Source organism: Cavia porcellus, unplaced genomic scaffold (genome assembly GCF_034190915.1).
Source record: "Cavia porcellus strain 051 isolate PalLab524CR breed Dunkin Hartley unplaced genomic scaffold, mCavPor4.1 scaffold_6, whole genome shotgun sequence".
In the NCBI taxonomy this organism is placed as follows: Eukaryota; Metazoa; Chordata; class Mammalia; order Rodentia; family Caviidae; genus Cavia; species Cavia porcellus.
The window spans coordinates 76,092,502-76,112,463 of NW_026947489.1; the positions used below are offsets into that span (position 1 = coordinate 76,092,502).

Here is a 19,962-nt window from a genome sequence, read left to right on the forward strand (position 1 = left end):
ACAATGCACAGGACAACATAGAATCATCCAGCCCCAAATGACCAACAGACTCTCGCCACCCAGAGCCCACGTGACCCATAAAAGACCATCACACTTGCTTGTCCCTTCAGACCATGCTTCCCAAACTCTACGGCACACTGGAATCACCTGGGCATCTTTAGAAAATAAAGATGCTGAGTCCCACCCAGACATCCAGTTTCCTTGGGTCGAGGTACAACCTGAGCATCCAAATTTTTAAAAGCCTCCGTCCACCAGGTTATGCACTAAAGCACAAGAAAGTTTGGAGACCACTGCCTTGGGGAAAAGATCAGAGATTAAAGTGTTCACTTTGGGCCCAAAGACACTGGATATTCATGGCATTAGGAGAAGCCCTTGGGGCTACACACAACCTGGACTACCAGCCCCACACTGGCAGGCCCCATCCCAGCATCCTGGGAGCAACAAGGCCAGGTACAATCAGCACTAGTGATGTCTGCTGTGGATCAGGCTCCTAGGAACAGGAGCCTGCTTGAGAGATGACAAATTAGTTAGAGCCGGCAGAAGCTGGAGGAGGAGGTTAATTAGGGGGCCTCTGTCACTGTCTGGAGCAGGAGATAATGGGCCTGAACCAGGAGGCAGAGGACCAGCCCCTCCCTGCCATGACTCAGAGGCTTCCAACCCAGTGACAGAGGAAAAACTGGATCTAAAAGAGAGAAAAGGTTAATTGAGAGGGGATGCAGACTGAGAACAGAACGGGAAAGCAGCAGACAGTGACTGCGGGCCATGTGAGCCATGGGGGGAAGAGTAACCTGGGGAGAAGGATTTGGGAGTCAGCTACAGAGAAAGATGCGCTGGGACCTACAGGGGATGGTGTGTCCAAGCAGAGGTAGCACATGTGTGACCCCGTGGACTGACTTTGATCTAAAGATAGGCCACCAGTGTAGTTTGTTAGATTACTGAGTTAGTTAGCAAGACTTTGCCTAAAACTCCAGCTCTCCAGTGGCTCTCATAAAGTAGACAACTGGGTGAGATGGGGCAGCCCTCAGCCCTGTTGGGTTATTCCAGACAAGGCACAGGCTCGCCATTGCCCAGGCCCCTCTTCCCAAGATCAGATCCCTGTGGATGCCCGGCTCTGTCTTCAGGAAAAAGAGACGAGGTCTTCAGTGGGAAAGCTGCAAAGACAGGGGAGCTGGTAGAGGAGGAGGAGGACACTGAGGCTAGCACATCTCACAGGGAGCTCACCCTTCACATCCACCACCTCCCTGCTATGTCTCAGCTCACTGACCCCTGCTGAGGAGGACCCTCTCCCTGTCCATCTGCAAGTCTGTGGGGGCCCCCCCAGTTACCCAGAAAACCTGAATCTTCCAACAAAGGTCAGCCCAAGCCCTGAGGAATATCACACACAACTGAAGAGTCCAAAAAAGCAGACCCAGGGCACAAGGCCCACTTTCCATTGTCCCAGTGATCCCCAGGAAAAAGGAGAGTCAGCCTTGTTTAAGAGTGGGCTTGAAGGGGTCACGGGATAGGGCTGGACTAAGCAATGTTAGTTATAGAAATTCCACATGACTAAGAAAACAATAGGTAATCTATTAACTAGCGATTTCCTACTGTTTGTTTTCTGAAATTCTGTATAACTTGTACCCTTTTTCTATTTTTTTTTCTTTTTCTCCTTAAATTAAAAAAAAAAAAGAAATTCCACATGAAAATAATGGTCAGCTATATTGCAATATAATAGGCATCTCTGGAAGGTAATGAGCTCCCTGTTACCACAGGTAACCAACCTCAAGCTGAGTGAGCAGTTTCAAGGACACAGGAGACTCACATAGTGGCTAATTAGAGTCAAGAACTCCAGAGATCTGGGAATCTGTCCTGAAGGTTCCCAGCCCCTCTCCCGAACTCCCCAGGAAATCCGTCAGGGATTAGGCTTCAGATTCTGCCCCTCAGGGAAGGAAGGTCTCGATGGTCCAGATAAAACAAAGAGCACACACTCCCATGCTTCCCTTGGCCCTCACCAGGACTATAGCCCACGCCAGACACAGTCGCCCTGCCCCATAACCTCAGGCCCACTCAGAGGCAGAGGGAGCAGCTGGGCTGAGACAGGGTGTCCAAATTCCCTCTTGACACGGCTCCCCTCACAGGAGAAGGGGCACGGGCACCACCCACCTCAGACACCATCACTGCTCTGGGTGGCCCTGAGTGCTGCCCAGGCCCCGTCCTTTAGCAGTTGTGGAGGGACATCACACAAGTCCAGAGCGCGTGGACAAGAATGCACAGCCTGGGACGTCAAGGCTCTCCCCAAAGCCCAGGACCAGCAATGTTTCCCTGCCCCCGATGAGAGGGCCAGAGTAGACCAGCCTCCTCTTCCACAGGACTCTGAGCCTCCCCCAGACCTGGGCAAGGCTCTGAGCCTGGGAGATCTGAAGGAAGCTCAAGGCATGGGCAGAGATCAGGGACCCACAAGACCAGGAGCTGAGCTAGATGAGGGAGTCCATCCCCAGGACAGTTGGGCCTGGGCTGCTGGGCCACAGGCTGCTCCATTCTTGTACCCTCCTGCACCCTGCCTTTTCCCCCACAGGAACACAGTCAGCCCATCCCACTCTGTGTCCAGAGCTCCATGGCCCTGTGGAAAGCCCTCACAGGGCTCCAGGAATCAGCAGAGCCACTCCTGCCCCATCACCCCCTCCCCATCTCAGCAGAGCCCAATCCCTAGGCCCTTCTCTGCCAGCTGCTCCCTTCCTGCCAATTAGCAGCCACCCACCAGGCCTGGTCAAGTCCCAGGCAGCTGTTTGTCCACCCAGATATCAGAACACAGACTCACCATGGTTTCCTGGGCATGGTGGATTAGGCCAGGATTAGGCCAGGAGCACACGGGTCCCTGGAGTTACAGACCTTGCTGTCTGGCGAATGGCACCTCCAGGTGCGTTCCCAGTGTCTGGCAATGAAATCAGGCCACAGCCCAATTGCCAGCTAAGCACCCGCCTGCCTCGCTTCTCCCTGTAGCCACTCACGCCCCAGACTCCAGATCCCAAAACAGACATGTTCGTGGTTACCATAGGAACTTGCTAAAACCAAAAAAGGCACCACACAAGCACCCACATGAGCCCTCAAAGCTCATGTCCACCTGCACGGGTGAGTGCACACATGCACCTATCCACACTCACACGCACCAGTGCTGCTCCCAGGCTCAGGCTACAATGGCACAGGCATGCTGTCCTGACCTCCTTGGAGCACATCCTCAGTGAGGGTTCCCTGCCTGCCCGTGCACCTGCTACCAGTCACCAGGCAGCAGGACTCCCCCTGCCAGCCTGCCAAAGGCACTCTAGGAACTGCACAGTCAGCTCCACAGCTGTGCCTGCAGAGCCAGGGAGAGGGGACTGCCCACCACCAACCACCCGAAGACTGGCTCCCCCTCCCCTCCAGACTCACTCCTCACCTCTGTCCCTTTCCGCCCCTGTGTAAACTTCAGAATCCAAGACAGCCCACACTGGGGAGAGTGGAAAGTGGAGGAAAGTTTACATTTGGAGCTAACTCCCTCCTTGTCTCCCATTAAACTGCCCAACTCCCAAGTTCCCCATCTCTATGAATGGGACCGGCATCCACCAGGGCCCACTCATCCACTCTTCCCAGCCCCACTGCCCTATCCTGTCCTCCCTACATCCTCTCTGGCCCCTGCAAAGACTGAAGTCTGACTATTCATCCCCTTGGCCAAAAGCCCATCAAGCAACCCAGTCCCCCACCCAACCCAACTACTGCTCCAGGACATGTCACCCCCCACCTGAGCTGCCTTCACGTAGGGTATGCAGTGGCTGCTGTCTGGAGCACCTCTCTCCTCCGGCTGACCGTCCATATACATGGAGGCCACTCAGGTTTCCAGGAGGAGATGGCATCTTAGCACTTGTCAAGATTCCACAGCAACCGTCATCTGTGTGTCTGTCTCTTTCTGGGGCCGGAAGTTGTCATGGCAGAGACTTTTTCACTTGTGCCCTCACCTCTCCCCCAGCCCATGGCCTGGCACTGGACTTGGGGTGTAGGTAAACGCTAGTTGAACTGACTCAGGCTTCTCTCCTCAATACATCCAGCTCCTTATGTCCTTGGAAACCCCAGCAAACTCTCAACAGATGCCTTAAATGTGTAGGAGAAGGGCTGACTAAAATGAGTCAATCCCAAAATGTTCTAGAACATCTTTGTGGTGACTCGAGGATTCTTGTAATATGCAGTAAACAAAGAGCTGGTGGCCAGTGGTGGTGAAGTGAATGGATGGCCAAGCCCTCGACTCATGTATAAAAAGAGCCACTGAGTTGGAATCAAGGGATGGTGGGAGACAGAGGAGTAAGCTTTCGGAAAGGAAGGTCAGGAAGCTAGAGACAACGTCCTGTGCCAGGCACCTGGGCTGTGAATCTGCACTGTCCCCCTTGGATGAGAACGTGGCCGGCCAGCTTAAAGAGAATCAAAGGAGGCACGTGTGCAAAACACTTCTCAGGTTGGTGACGGACCCCTGCATTAAAAGGCTGTGCAGAGCAAGAAATAAAGCTTCCTAGAGTTTGCAAACCCTGTCCTGCGTGGACAACATCTCCAGCTGCTCCCTTCAGGGATGTGAGAGGGCAAGAGGAGCTACACTGAAACACAGCGCCTGCTCCTGTCCTGCGTGCTGGGCGGCCATCTTGTTTGTAACAGGATTCTGAGTTCTCAGCCAGATAAAATGGAAACAGCACACAGTTCTCTTCTGCCCAGACCACAGCACGACTAAAACGCCAGCCAGGCTGTTGGCTCCTCCAGGCCTCTCCACCCTCCCTGGGAAAAACATCTGAGGGCCCAGTCACCACTTGGCCATATTCCACACTTTCTTGCAAACCATACCGCCATTCACAGGGACCAAGAGTGGGGGCCATCAGTTTGAAAGCTGGACTTTCTCCTGCAAGGCGATGGGTGCTAGGCCCTGTCTTACAGGAGTGTGAGGGATGCTGTGTCCCCAGCAGCAGAGACAGGCATGAGTCCTCTGCAAGCTGATTCGGTCTCAGTGCGCAGTCTCTGCACATGATGGTGACCTCAGGTGACTGGGGCCATGCACCAGTCAGACAGACCCACACACGCATGCACACGCATAGACACACATATGCACACACCTCCTTCTTAACAAACAAGCAGGGGCTCTGAGGAGAAAGCACAGGAAGAAATCTGAGGATCCAGCTCAGGTCCTCACCCTTTGGACGCTACTCCAGGGACACCCACAAGAAAGCCCCAGTCAGTATTGTGCTGGGCCCCGGAGAGCCAGAAATGGAGTACACAGAACCTCTTATCTCCATGACTTTGTACACTCATGCGCTCACTTACTCAGCAGTGAGAACCTACCACCACCAAGGTCTGGAGAAATAACCTGGACAAGTGACATAAGCCATGCACAGAAACTAGACTCTTAAAGCTAGAAGAAAGCAGGTATCTCCTGGGTCTTATTCTCCCATTTTAGAGCTGGGGAAACTGAGACCTAGATCACTTAAGAATTCGCCCAATTGTTAGCCTGGAGCTATAACCTAGACTATCAGCCCACACTTCAAAACCTCTTTCTCCTGTGTGGTTCTGCGACCACCTTCCCTTTCCAGGTCCCTGTGTGATCCCATGGTCCCTGTCCCCCACTGTAGTTAAGTAAGTCCTGGCCTCAGAGGCATCACAGGTTCCTTTCAACCCTCACTTCCAGCAGGAAGATGAACCCCAGGAGGCTACTGTTGTAAAACAGATGTATACAGACCCTGCACTCACGGTGCCTGGAACACATCAAGTAAAAAGACCAGGAAAGCAGGTGGAAGACAGTGAGAAACAACCAGGTCCACCCTGAACAGAATGAAGTACAGACCTGGTTCAAAGCCCAGCTTCACGGCTTATTTGCTGGTGACCTTGAACACGTTTCCTAATGTCTCCAAATCTGTGTTTTCTCTCAAATGCAGAAATCCATGGTGCCTGCTCCCCGAGGAGACTGCAAAGCCTCAGTCAGGAAAGCAGCACAATGAAATCTCAGCAGTCTCAGTGAGTGCCTAACACTGGGTCCAAACCTCCTCTCTCCAGCTGCATATCTGAGGGATGCCTCCAACAGCCACGTGGCTGACTGTCTTCATGGCAAGAGCCAGGTCACTGGAGGGGACCAAGGCAATCAGGGAACACAGGCCACTACCCACAAATACCTTCTGCTCAGCAGAGAACTCAGGGCTGAATGTCTCCCCCAGCAGAGGCAGAGGGACAGAGCCCTCCTGGTGTGCGTTCGGCTGCCTAGGGGACCTGTCAGTGAGCAAAAGCGCATCTAGGCATCTGGGCAGAATTCTACCAGAGCTACTGCCCAAGGTGGGGAGAGGGAGGCAGAAGCTGACTTCCTTAGTCCCCAGGGCATGGGGGCAGCTGCACGTAACCAGTTACAGTGACTTCCAGCCATGACCCATCCTTCTACCCTGAGAACTAACCCTTCCCACATAAAGAGCAGCCACAGGTACCATGGTTTATTCATAAGACCCCATTTCTCCAGCTGCACTGACGGACTAGCGGCACAGCTAATGGGGACTGAGCCGGTCAGACTGGTATTTCTCCCTGCCTCGCTGTCTCTGTCTCTGCCTCTCTGTCTCTGTCTCTCTCTGTCTCTCTGTCTCTCTGCATCTCTGTCTCTCTCTGCCTCTCTGTCTCTGTCTCCCTGCTTCTCTGTCTCTGTCTCTGCCTCTCTGTCTCTCTGTCTGTGTGTCTCTGCATCTCTGTCTCTCTCTCTCTGTCTCCCTGCCTCTCTGTCTCTCTCTGTCTCTCTGTCTCTCTGCATCTCTGTCTCTCTCTGCCTCTCTGTCTGTCTTTCTCTCTCTCTCTCTCACACACACACACACACACACACACACACACACACACACACTAGGGATTGAACCCAGAACCTCCAGCATATTTGGCAAGCATTCTATCACTAAGTTTATATTTTTTCTTTTAAGTTTTGTTGAGACATAACATATACACAGCATGATCAAAAACCGTGGTGAACATTTACACTTAAAAACTATTGCAGTGAATGACACACCCCACTAATCCTTGCTTCCCACCCACTTATCTCCCCATTCCTGCCACCGTCTGAAGTAGCTCTGGAAGTGCTCTTTCATGAGTGTGTTCCATTTGCTGCCACAGCTGCCTCCCACGTTGAACTGACTCCAAACATTCACCTCCCGTGGTCACTGTGACTTCGAGGAGCCACAGGCGCACAGCGCCAGGCCCAGTGGGTGAGGGCACACACCACAACGGTTTTAGGAGCTGCTTTCTGTTGGATGGCTCTTGGTGGCAACATCCACCATAATCTTGATCATGCCCTGTAAAGACACTCGTGGAGGTGCTTCCAAAGCTGCTTCAGAAAGGACAAAGACAGTCCCACTCAGGGGGTGTCCTAAGGGAGGTTGATAGCAATGTGTCTTTCACTGTAATCATTTTTTAAACATTTACCACGTCTTCTGATTACACTGGAAGTTAGTTACTCCATGGTCTGTAGTAAATCACAAGGTTCTGGGGCCATTACAGCTGCCTGTCATCGTCATACTGCCTGGTTCCAGAATGTTTTCTCTTTTTGTTTTAAAGCAAAACAGAAAAAAGAATGGAAATGATACAGGAATTAATGCTAGTTAATATAGTGCATATTTTTGTGTTTGAAGTTGTTGTTCAGGTTACAAACTCCAGGCACAACAGTGATGTCAAACAGTGACAGCACTAACGGTGCTTTCTGCTGCACTAACAGAGATGAGCAGTGATCGATCTAGAAGATATATACACACTCACACTCGTATGTGTTTACTGACATACATAGATAGAGTCTTTTCCTTTCTTCCTTTTTTCCTTTCCCTTATCCTGGTTGTTCTGTCCTTTTGAGCACTTTTTTCCCCTTTCATTATTATAATATCTACTGTATATTTAGAATCTTATTATTCTTTCAGGTTTTTATTTTTTATTATTTTTTATGCCAGGGAGACACTATGATATTTATAAATGTCAGTTTAGGGGCTGGGGATTTACTCAGCGGCATAAGCACCTGCCTTGCAAGCAGGCAGTCGTGAGTTCCATCCCCGGTACCAGAAAAAAGAAAAAAAAATGTAAAAAAAGTCAGTTTAATTTATTTCACTTATAAGGATAGTCTCAAGTTGCCTCCATTTGCCTATGAAAGCCTCAAGCTCATCCTTTTTATAGCCAAGTAGTATTCCATTGTATAACAATATCACATCTTTTTTATCTATTCTGTGATTGATAAGCATTTTGGTTGTTTCGAAGATTTTTTTTTTTTGTCTTGTTCCTTTTTATTGGTACCGGGGATCGAACTCACGACTGCCTGCTTGCAAGACAGGCACTTACGCCACTGAGCTAAATCCCCAGCCCCTGTTTCCAAGATTTAGCTATTATACATTGTGCTGCTATAACAGAACATTTTCTATACTCCAAAAAAAAACCCTGTGTCTTTGAGTTCCCTCCCCTGACCCCTCTCCCAACAAACACCCAAGCCTAGGGAAACTACCTAGTCTACTTTGTCCCTGGGGATTTGCCTGTTCTAGACATTTAACATAATCATATAATATGTTATTTTTAGTGCTTACATTCTTTCATGTAGAATGTCTTCAAGTTTCATCCACATTACAGGATGTATATATCAAGACTTCTTTTCCAAATAATATTCCAGGGGCTGGGGATATAGCTCAGTGGCATAAGCACCTGCCAAGCAAGTGCAAGGTTCTGATTTCGATCCCTGACATTAAAAAACCCAAATAATACTCCACTTATAGATATATCACACTTGGCCTATTGACTCATCTGTTAATAGACATTTGGGTTGTTTCCACTTTGGGTTATTATTAATAATGCTGCTATGAATGTTTGTGTACAACTTTTTTTGTGAACAAAGTTTGTGAAACATATGTTTGAAAGCATACCATTTCATGTATCTTGGTTATTTACCCAAGAATAGGACTGCTGGTCTATGGTGATTCTATGTTCTAAGCTTCTGAGGAACAGTCAGGCTGTTTTCTAAAACGGTTACACTGCTGTACATTCCCATCAGCAAACTACAAGGTCTCTGAATGCTCATCATGCTCTGAATGCTCTGAATGCTCAACCTCCTACTTTTGTTTTGTTTTGTTTTGTTTTGTTTTGTTTCCCCAGTACTAAGAATTAAACCCAGGGTCTGCGCACTGAACTATTCTCATCCCTTTTTTATTTTTTAATTTAAGGCAAGGTCTTACAAAGTCATTAAATTGCCAGATGGAGCTCAAGCCTGCAATCCCCCCGCCTCAGCCTCCCAGAGTGCTGAGATAACATGTGTGTACCACCATGCCCAGCTACCAACACTGTTTATTATCTGTCCATTTTATCACAGCCGTTCCAGGGATCATGAAGTAATAACTAATGGGGTCCTCATTTACATTTCTTCTGTGATTAATGATGCTGAACATCTTTCCATATGATTATTGCCCTGTGCATGTCTCCTTTGCAGAAATGTCTGCTCATAAACTTTGTCCTTTTTTTTATGATGCTGAGGATCAAACCCCAGACCTCACACAAGCAAGCACTCTACTATTGAGCTAAACTCCAGCCTCTTTACCCATTTTTAATTGTTAGTTGTCTTTATATTATTGAGTTGTAAGAGGTCTTTATACATTTTAAATATGAGCCAGATAAAGGGCTTAGAAATATTGTATTTGTTCTGTGGATTGTCTTTTTACTTTCTTGACAGTGTCTTTTGCAGCAAGACTTTAATTTTGATGAAGTTAATTTTTTTTTTTTTGAGATAAGGTCCCACGATGCAGTTCGTGCTGGGCTTGAGCTGACTGTGTAGCCCACACCAGCCTCCAACTCCACATGGATCCTCCTGCCTCGGCATCCTGCACGGTGCGTCTAAGATTCTCATCATCACGCCCAGCTCTACTTTTTATTGTTATTGCTTAGGTTTCTGATGTCTTTGGTGTCTTTTAAAATAAATTTCTGCCTTATCCAAAGCCACAAAGATTTACAACCATTTTCTTCTAATAGTTTTAGAATTGTAGCTGTAACACTAGATCTGTGATCCATTTTGAGATATCTGTTCCACATGGTATAAGACAAGAACCCAGTTTTATTCTTTTGTGCATGGATAGCATGTTGTCCCTGCAGTATCTGTGAAAAGACTGTTTTTCTCCAGTGAACTGCCTTTTCACCCTTGCTGAAAAGCATTTGAACATAAATGTGAAGGTTTATTTCTGACCTGAATTCTACTCTATTGCTCTATACATCTATCTTTTGCCAAAACCACACCATCTGTAGCTTTGTAATAAATTTTGAAGCTAGAAATATAGGCTTCCAACTTGCTCTTCTTTTTCAAGATTATCTTTGAATTTCCATATGAATTTTAAGATTTGATTTACTAAGCTCTGTAAAGAAGCTACTGAGATTTTTTTTTCCTAAGACAAGGTCTCATTATATAGTTCAGGCTGGCCTTGAACTCACTTTGTGGCCCAGCACAGCCATGAACTCATGAAGATCCTCCTGCCTCAGTCTCCAGTGCTGGGATTGCAGGTGTGTGTCACCACACCTGGTTTGTTACTGAGATTTTGATGGAATAGGATGTATAGTTCCTAGCCCAACCTCTCCCGAGCTCTATTTCTACTCCCCCTCTGAATTCCCTGAGGCAACCTGAGATCTTTTCTAAAAATCCCATCTTTTCTTAACCAAATTATACCAAGTTTATATTTTTTACAATAAAAAATCTTAAAATTCAGCCGTTGACTGTACCCTGTACATATTTCTTTTTCAGGTTACAAATATTATATTTACCAGCTAAAACAAGCAGGCCCTCATAAAAGCTTGTGCATTTAAATTAGATAGCCCAAGACAGACCCAAAAGAAATACTTCTCCCACTCCAAATCCCTTAGCAACTCTGCTTTATACTTCACATCTCATTCGATATGCAGATACACTCTGGAAGCTCTCAAAAGACCAAACATTGTGCTCATTAAACAAAGGACATGAAAACAGAAGCCCAAAGAAGCTCAGTGTCTCACCCAGGGCAACTCACCCTGAATCCGGGCTACAATGATGCACACACCATGCCAGTCCAGACATGGGGGGCCCCGGTCCTGCTCCAGCTTGAGGTACTTTGGAAGACACCTTCCAGCAGTCTTCCTGGACTCCTACCTGGCACCCCTAAAAGCTGAAAGCTCTCAAAGGGAAGAAAATTTTTTCCTCTATCCAAGGAGTGCTTACTGATCACTCTCTCATTTCCAAGAGAAACATACCAGAGTGGGGAGCATCTTATTCTGATCTCCTTATATGCCAACCCTCAAGCCCTGCTGTGCCTAACCCAGGGACCTGGAACCAGGGGAGATACAGTCCATGCTGTAACTTTTTTTGTTGTGGTGGTCTTTTTGAGACAGGGTCTCACTATGCAGTTCAGGCTGGCCTTGAACTCACTTTGTAGCCCAGGCTGGCCTCGAACTCACAGCAGTCCTCCTACTGGAATTACAGGTGCACACCACCACACCCAGTCAGTGCTGACAGCTTACTGGGAAACCTTTCAGAGGAGATGGAGTGGAGAAGCTGCTTCTGAAAAAGGACAACTCGCTGAGAGAATTTTTTCAAGGCAGGGCAGGGGTTGAATCCAGGACCTCACACGTACTAGGCACGCGCTCTACCACTGTGTTACACCTCAGTCCCTGGAGGAATTTTTATGCATGAGCTAATTCACTTACATGTGGTAGAAGAATAGTTTTGAGCTAGCAGCCGATGCTGGTTTCCTCCTTTCTAACTCATTCAGATGGAACAGATAGTATTAAGTTCTCCCCAGAGGAGACAAACATGACAAAGCAGAAAGCAGCAGAGATAACGGCCTCTCAGAGAGGCAGAGACGCCATCTACCCTCTGGAATATGTCATCGTGAGCAAGACAAGAAGGAAGCAGGTGGGTCCACTGGACCCAGGAAAAATGGAGACAGTGTAGAGAGAAACTCCAACAAAGAAGGAGGTAGCTGGAGCATCATCTCCCTGAGATGGGACTCAGCCTGAGAGAAGCAGTTCAAACCTGTGGAACCACAGTGATGGCTGGCGACCCCAGAGGCCTCTGCAGAGAGACGCGGTAGTGGAGGGGGCCAGTAGACACGAGGGACGGCACTGGCTGGTGGTGAGTGTAGAGGACTTAGCCCTCCCACAGGAGGGAGCAATTAGCCGGGATCATCTTGGAGAGGGGCTGGCTGAGCCCAGAACCCAGAACTGCTGCCAACTCCATCTAGAAGCTCCCAGCTGGACCAATCCCACGGAAATTGTTAGGATGGTGGCGACCCCAGTGAGTCTGGTCTTGGGGCAGGTCTGGTGAGATTATTCATTACCCCACCAGAAAGCCACTGATCACTTCCGGGATCTATGCAAGCCACAGACCAGGACTCTGTCTCTACACACTGTCTACTAGTGAAACCAGAGAACCCTGGAATGGACTTTGTCTTTCTTTTCTCTACTTTTCTTCCTTCTCTCTTTCTCTTTCATTGTTTGATCTTGTTGTTATATGAGTGTGAGGGTGGTTCCTAGTCTCTTTGTGGTTGTAGTTCAATTCTGTTCCTCCTTCCTTCTCTTCTCTCTTTTCCTCCAGTCTCCGCACCAGTTTCCCAAAGTTGGTGTGATCCCTCTTTGTCCTCCACCCTTGCTTCTAAGCCCTTCTTCTTCTTCTTCGGCTTCTCTGTTTTCTCCTTTTAATCCATTTTAAATCCTAACCCCTAAGAGAAAAGTTGACTTGTATACCGCATATAATTTTCCGGCTTGTTTTAGATTTTGTTGCATAACCACAAATCTAGTTCATTCAGTTAAAAGTGGAAAATTAAGGGTTAGCTCAGGTTGTCATTTTCTCAGATGTGTTTGATGCCACTACAGCCATAACTATTCCAAACAGCTGTTGCTCCTGGTATTTCACGACTGAGACTAAGTGTCACAGAAAACACTGTGGCACAGAGCCAGAGAACCACAGACTGGGCCAAACAAGCAACAACTTCTCATCTCCAACAAACTGAAGACATAAGATCCTCCAACAGACTCAAGCCCAAAATTCAGCTACACCTGGAAGATACCTCAGAGATGTAATAACCACCTAGGGATCCTAAATCTAGCAATAAAGCAACCCACTATAGGCAATTTACAAGTATCACCTCAAGAATTAAACTAAAAACAGACAGAAAAAATAAAAGATACTTAAACCAAATGCAATCCCAGACATCAAGTTCACCAAAGGCAAATCCAGGAGGCAATGAGTGAGTGGGACAATCTGAAAGCCTCTCACTTGGCCTCCCTGAAGTGGTAACAGCAAAGCAACTGAAAAAATGAAGTCAGAAATAATGTCTCAGATAAAGACCATGCTTAGTGATGCCAGAGCAGATTCAGACAAAAAAAATAAGTGAGCTGAAGAAAATTATGGGAGCTCAGCATAGGAAAGAAATAGAATCCATCAAGCAGATTCAAGCAACCAGCTGATTCTGAGGACAGGCTGAGTTGATAGCAACTGAGGTACAAAAACAACTAAATGTTTACACTGTTTGGTTGACTTTGTGGGCGTGGAGTCAGAAGGCTGAGCATCTATTAGGATAATAACAGTATGCAACATAGCAAATATGGGAGGCTTCTTTCTGTTTTGTTTTTGAAATTCAATATTGTTCTCACGGTTTTATTTTGTCCTGATTTATTATTTTATTTTATCCAATGTTCTCTTTTGATTGGTTTTATTCTGTTTGGTACTATTTGATTTTACTATGTCTGATGGAATGGACAACTATTTTGAAGAGAACAAGATGTATTATGGTAGCCACTGTTGATTTCCTATTATCCTGTTTTGAGTTCTGTACCACTATCACTGTTTTGTTTTGATTGGCTTAATTCTGTTTTATTTTGAGAGATTTTATTCTCTTTAAAATAAAAAAAAAATTCTACAGCAAGGCATGTCACAGTCAAGATCCCAGAAATTCAGCACAAGAACAGAATATTAAAAGTTGTTAGGGAAAAGAAATAGATCAACTATAAACGAAAGCCCACCAGAATCACAGCAGACTTCTCAGCACCAATTCTCAAGTCAAGGACAGCCTGGAGTGAAATAATCCAAGCTCTGAAGGAAAACAGCTTTTAACCCAGATTGATGTACCCCGCAAAACTGTCTTTCAAAGCTGATGGAGAATAAGACACTTTCGTGACAAAGAACATCTGAGGAAATTTATAACCACCAAACCAGCACTCCAAAATGTTCTAGGGACATTCTAGAGAGTGATAATGAGGACTATAGTTCCATGAACCCCCAAGAGAAGGAATCCAGGCAAGGAAAACAATTAGAGAGTGGGGGGAAGAAAGGGGAGACAACAACAGTAAAATAACATGACAAGGATAAGTCAATACATATTACCTATACACATCAATGTTAATGGCCTCAACTCGCCAATCAAAAGAGACTGGCAGAATGGATCAAAAAGCAAGATCCAACAATATGCTGCATTCAAGAAACACATTTAATTCAAAAAGAAATTCAGAGACTGAAAATCAAAGGATGGTAAGTTCCACCCAAGGGAAGGACACAGATCGAAGGCTTTTTTAAAACTTTGGTGAAGTCTCAAAAGAAAAAGAATTAGGATGCAGACACAATGGTTTGCTATAAACCTAGATGGAAGAGGAATGCAGCTGGGGAGAGCAGGGAAGGCAGAGGTCTTGGAGAGAGATGTGACTGCTTGGGGCTTCTCCAAACAGACCAGCAGACAAGTGGCAACTAAGATAGACCCTTCCCAGGTCCAAGACTTCAGGCATGGAAGCCTCAGAGGGTCCTAGCCACACTGCCCAGAATGATGCGGTCGTGTAGAAAATTACTCATGACCTGCTGAGCCCACACACACTCTCCAGGTTGTTCTCTGAGGTTCTAGAACCATGTGACATAATTTTTCAAGCAGATGAGAAATGTCAGGGAGACCATTTAATAGAACTGCAATTTCACATTATGGTGACAGAAAATCAATTACCTTTCTTTCTGCTAAGTCACATCCCTGATGTTCATTACCAACATGCTGGTTCCCTCTGCTCCCACTCCCACCTCTGCCTTTCTCTGGACAGCCAGAAATCAAAATCCCTATCCAGGGATCCCACCCTAGCCCAGCAAGCCGAGCTGAAATCTGACAGTACGATCCCCTCAACTGTGCTCTTCAGGATATGAAACAGCTCCAGCCTACCATCATCTCTGGTCTCTAGAGAAAAACAAGCAACTACTTACTTGACTTTCAGACCCGCCAGCATGGTCTTGTCGATCCTGCCAAGAGAAAAGCCAAGGCCTAAGTCAATGCGGTGCTGACAGCTCCCACCCAGCACCTGATGGGGAGGGGTCCCTGGGCCAGCCCATCCCTCCATCCTGGCAGCCCCTGCTGGGGATGGCAACTACATGGTCAGCTTCTCCTCTAGCCCCTGAAGAGAGGACAGAATTCTGAGAGGGCTGGGTCACCATACCTGTATGAGATGGGTGCTGCTAACTCTACCATTTTAGAAATGAGTGAAGTTCAACTCAGAATGGTGAAACCAGAGGCCCAGTCTCATTTCACTGCAGGTATCTGACTGGACCCAGGAGTCTTAAGCATTTTGCACGTAGCCTCCCCCCTTATTACTGCTACCCAACAGGAAGACTCTGCAAAGCCCATCTGCATCCACCATGGGCAGAAGACAACACATCAAGGTTTCCTGGCCTTCAGCTTTGGGAAGACCCAGCACCCCATCTGTAGGCACCCTCCTGTCCATTAGACAGGGACACCCCACTCCTGGGACAGAACCCAACAGTAGGCTCCAGAGAGAACAGCAGGTGGGTTTCACCAGGCAAGGTGCCCAGAACAGGGAAGATCACGTTTGCCACAGACTGTCCCAGCAGCCGCTCCTGTGCCTAGCCCCGCCCACCCAGCTGGCACAGGAGGCAGCGCCATGAGCTTCTGTTTTTACTCCCACAGATGCCAGCACTCATGGCTGTAAAGGGAGGGTCCTCCCGCTCCAGAGACAGAGAGGGGCCATGTGCCCACTGTTGGAGTCTTCTCTGGTTTTAAGGTCATAACCACCAATGTCACCACCCCATCACCATCTCCGAGTCTCCACCATCTTGTCACCAACACCAGCATTTGTCATTCATACTATCAGAGTCACCGTCACTATACTAGTGTCCCCACCATGTATGTTACATCACCATCAGTGTCACTATCACTGCAGTGTACATCACTAAATGTCACTACTGTCATGTTGCCATCATTATCAATGTCACTGCCTGAGTCGCCATCATCTGTATCACCACCACCAGCATCCACACCACTACTGATGCCACTAAAATGACCACCAGCTCCAGGATGCTCAAAATTCCTTCAGACACTCAACCAGCTGGCTCCACTCTGCCTCAAGCTCCCCATCACAGGCTGCAGGGCCAGCAAGAAGAGGAGAAGACAGAGCTGACCAGCTCTGGTCAGCACTGGGCCCTGAGTTAGGACCATGAGCCTCTCCCTCTGAGTAGGCTCCCAGAAACCTCCGCTCTCAGTTCCCAGCAGTGAACCAAGCCACACCACAGGTGCCGTCCCAAATCCCTACCAGTTTCTTCTCCAAACTTCATCACGGACCCGTCCCTAGGGCGCCCACTCCTGACCCCCCAGGGACTCACCTAGGCATCACCCCACCCCCTTGGGAGGCAGGCTTCTCTCTTCTTCCATTCAATCCACCTTATCACCAGGTCTGACCAGGTATAAGAGCCCCACATTCTTCCAAAACACTTGTAACCAGAGCTATCTACCTGTCTCCTTAATATATCACCCTTCACCTTACATTTTCTCAAGGTATGTCTTTTAATTCATATAGCAGCCCTCTACCATGAGGAAGGCTGAAACATGGGGAAACTGAGATCCACAGAGAGGAAGTACACTGTTGGAGTTCCTCAGTGTCAAGGTGGAGCCAACACCAGACCCTGGACTCCTTGTACGAGTGCATCCTCCTGCCCTCTGTCTCATCCACCCAACCTCCCTGCACAGGGTGCAGGCCCCAGTCACCCTTCCCCAAGCCCCCTTCCAGCAGCCTGTCCACAAAGGTTCCCCCAATGGGGAGGGAGCCCTCCAGAGGGCAGGGCCTGTGGTTTGGACAGTAGAGATACAGCGAGGCCAACCTTTTTAGGAAGCCAAATCGCCAGGCTCCTCCCTCCCTTGGCCCATGCCACACACTCCCACCATCTCACCCATCCTGTCACCCATGGCTACCCAGCTAGCAACCAGCAGAGCTTTTAAAACACCACCCCGGAGATCGTCTTCCGTGACTAGTAAGACCCAGGGTGCAGGAATCTAATTTAGTCCTAACCATCTGTGATATCCCCTCCCAGCTAACAGCCATCCCCAGAGGGTGCCACACTGCAGTCCTACAGCCCATACCAGAAGGCCCTACCACCCCCTAGACCCCACTTGCCTGCTGCATGCAAAACATCTCACTTAGTCTACAAGCATCTCCTGAGCACATGTGCTGGCCAAGTGTCCAAGAGACCAGTGAGTAAGACAGAGCAGGCCCTGCCCTTCAGGAACCCAGTGTGGTGAACTGTGATTAGCACATGCTTGACACACTAGATCTCTTCCCCTACCTTTCCCTTTGCCTCCATGGCAGCCCTAAGTGGCTACATTTACATCATCCCTTTGCCTGGTCATGTTCAAACTACGGTTCCACTTTGTCCAAGGACCCTAAAATAGTGGGTTTCGGGGCTGGGGATTTAGCTCAGCGGCATTAGCACCTGCCTTGCAAGCAGGTGGTCATGAGTTTAAAAAAAAACAGTGGGTCTCAATGCACAGCACTGCTTTCTGCGGGGATAAATCCAGACTAAGACCTGAGCCTTGCAGAGGGAGCTTTCTGATGGCAGCCTTTCTGTGCACTCTACAATTCACACAGAAAGGAGGATCCAGGAGGACAATCCCACTCCTTGGGTCCTGCCCTGTAAGAATCTCAACCCAGCCTCACACATCCATTCAGGGGCTAGAAGCAGCAGACTGTGTGACTCAAATGCAAACCCACCAGCAGGGAAGCTGCCCTGAGCTCCAGCATCAGGAAAGGTCGTGAGCAGTCATAGCCACCACACACCACCCCAACATCATCTCACCCTCCTATCCCATCTGCCAAACATGGGTGCCATAATCCCTTCCTGCTGGAGGGTGATGGTGAAGTGCCTTCAAACAGGGGAAGCCTGCCCACATATGGGAGTAGTTGGCCAGAAGAACAGAGCCCAGCCCTCCTGCGCCTCCCTCCTCCCTTGCTCTTCAAGCCACCCGTCTTTGGCCCACCATCTTCCCCACCAGAACACCCCAGTCACCCTCCCCTAGAACCCTCCTCTAGTTTGAAAACCCCCCAGGCCCAGATGCTGAAAGGAAACTGATAACAAAAACCACCAGCCTCTGTTCCTCAGCTGAGGAGAAGCTGTCAGCATCTGGTAAGCAAAGACAAGACTTTGACCTCAGTCTCCCCACTTTCAGACTCTAGGGAAGGAGAGAGCATCTCCTCTGTCCTAACAGAAGTTCTAGGGTGACCTAGAAGTTCCGGCAGGAGGCTGGATGCAGACCCAGTTGCTCAGGTGAGACAGAGAGGGTGGGGCAAGGAGGGTGGCAAACTTTGGAGACAGACTTGCCCCTCCTCTCACAGTTCACCCCCGCCAGAGGAGGCCACCTACAGGTCCCCTCTGTGACCCCATGGGGTCACAATAACAGCACAGACAGCAGCACACACTGGTGCCTGAACTCATGGTGCAGGCAGGCGCCTGTCCTGAAATAGAATACACACATGGTCCCACACAAGGGCACCTCCACCCTGCCAGGCACATGCTTCATGCATCGTCACACAGACCGGCAGCTGCAGTCACACATGCACACCTGCACGTGCGTGCATGGGTTCACGCATGAACACACACGTACTCACATATAATCACAGGCATGCATGCACACATACAAGAACATGCTGACACAGGGTCACGCATTCAATTACAGTCATACACCCACACTGGCAGCTATCTCCAACCTCTGTCAGATTGTACCCTGGGACAGGGAAGAGATGCTTGCAGTTTCTGATCCCCCACTTGGATCTTCCATGTCTATCTGAGAATGTCCCCTGCAGACCCAGGACTCAGGCACAACCTGAGTCCCTCTGTCCTCATAGGCAGCAAAGACACTCAACAAAGCTCCACCTCCAAGTACACTCCCAACTTTTCAACCTCCCTTTCATCTGCTACCCACCATCCGAAGCCCCCAAAGGAGACGCTGCGCTTCCTGCCAAACATGGTGGTGGCCACAGGGCACCAGAACCCAGTGATGTCTCCAGGGCTGTTAGCAAGAGAGCCGTGGAGCAGCAATCCGAAGGGCCACAGTGTAGGGCGAGCTACCAGGCGTGGCACCTCACTCCACGCCTGCCCTCAACCCCAGCTTCCTGTGGGTGTGGCTGCATGGCCAGGAGGTGTGTCCTGCACTCTGGGAGGCACTAAAGCAGCCAGGGAGGTCACAAAGGGCAGCTTCCCCACGCCCAGAGGAACCCACAGCTCCGGAAGGGGTTCAGCTGGCAGATTGCACCACACAGCCCTGGCTTCTCAGAACCCACAGAAGGCTGACAGATTCTCACAGCTCTGCCTGGGAAGTGGGGAGAGAGCCAGCTGGGAGCCCCAGGACCCCTTAGGACTGAGGCCCTTCAGGCCACTCCCTGGGGCTGCCTGAGAGGAACCTCTGACCACCGCTTCATGATGCTGCACACTCCAGATACTCCAGCCACACGTGTGCACATAAGTATACAGGCACACGAATGGGCACCAGGGCACATGGACATGCACACATGAGCACACGCACATTTGTACATATATGCCCAGGGTGCACAAGCTCACATGGGTCAGACATCTGACACAGCATGCATCTCCTCATACTCACCAGCACGCTCTTGTTTACTTACAAGTGCCCATACAAACTCATGCATAAGTACAGATGCAGACCAGTG

At 48.8% G+C, this 19,962-nt stretch overlaps 1 protein-coding gene across 5 annotated transcripts in view; it reads right to left on the bottom strand.

Moving 5' to 3' along the window:
* Window positions 1-19,962, bottom strand: part of Rap1gap2 (RAP1 GTPase activating protein 2) — a 270,988-nt gene that overhangs the window by 219,063 nt on the left and 31,963 nt on the right. For 3 of the 5 annotated variants that reach the window (XM_063251041.1, XM_063251049.1, XM_063251045.1), the window contains one exon: window positions 15,218-15,253. In XM_063251041.1, the coding sequence (XP_063107111.1) occupies window positions 15,218-15,253 (36 nt within the window). Of the gene's footprint in view, window positions 1-2,797; window positions 2,948-15,217; window positions 15,254-19,217; window positions 19,355-19,962 lie in introns of those variants that run through there. The other 2 variants (XM_063251044.1, XM_063251046.1) reach the window with 2 other exon arrangements.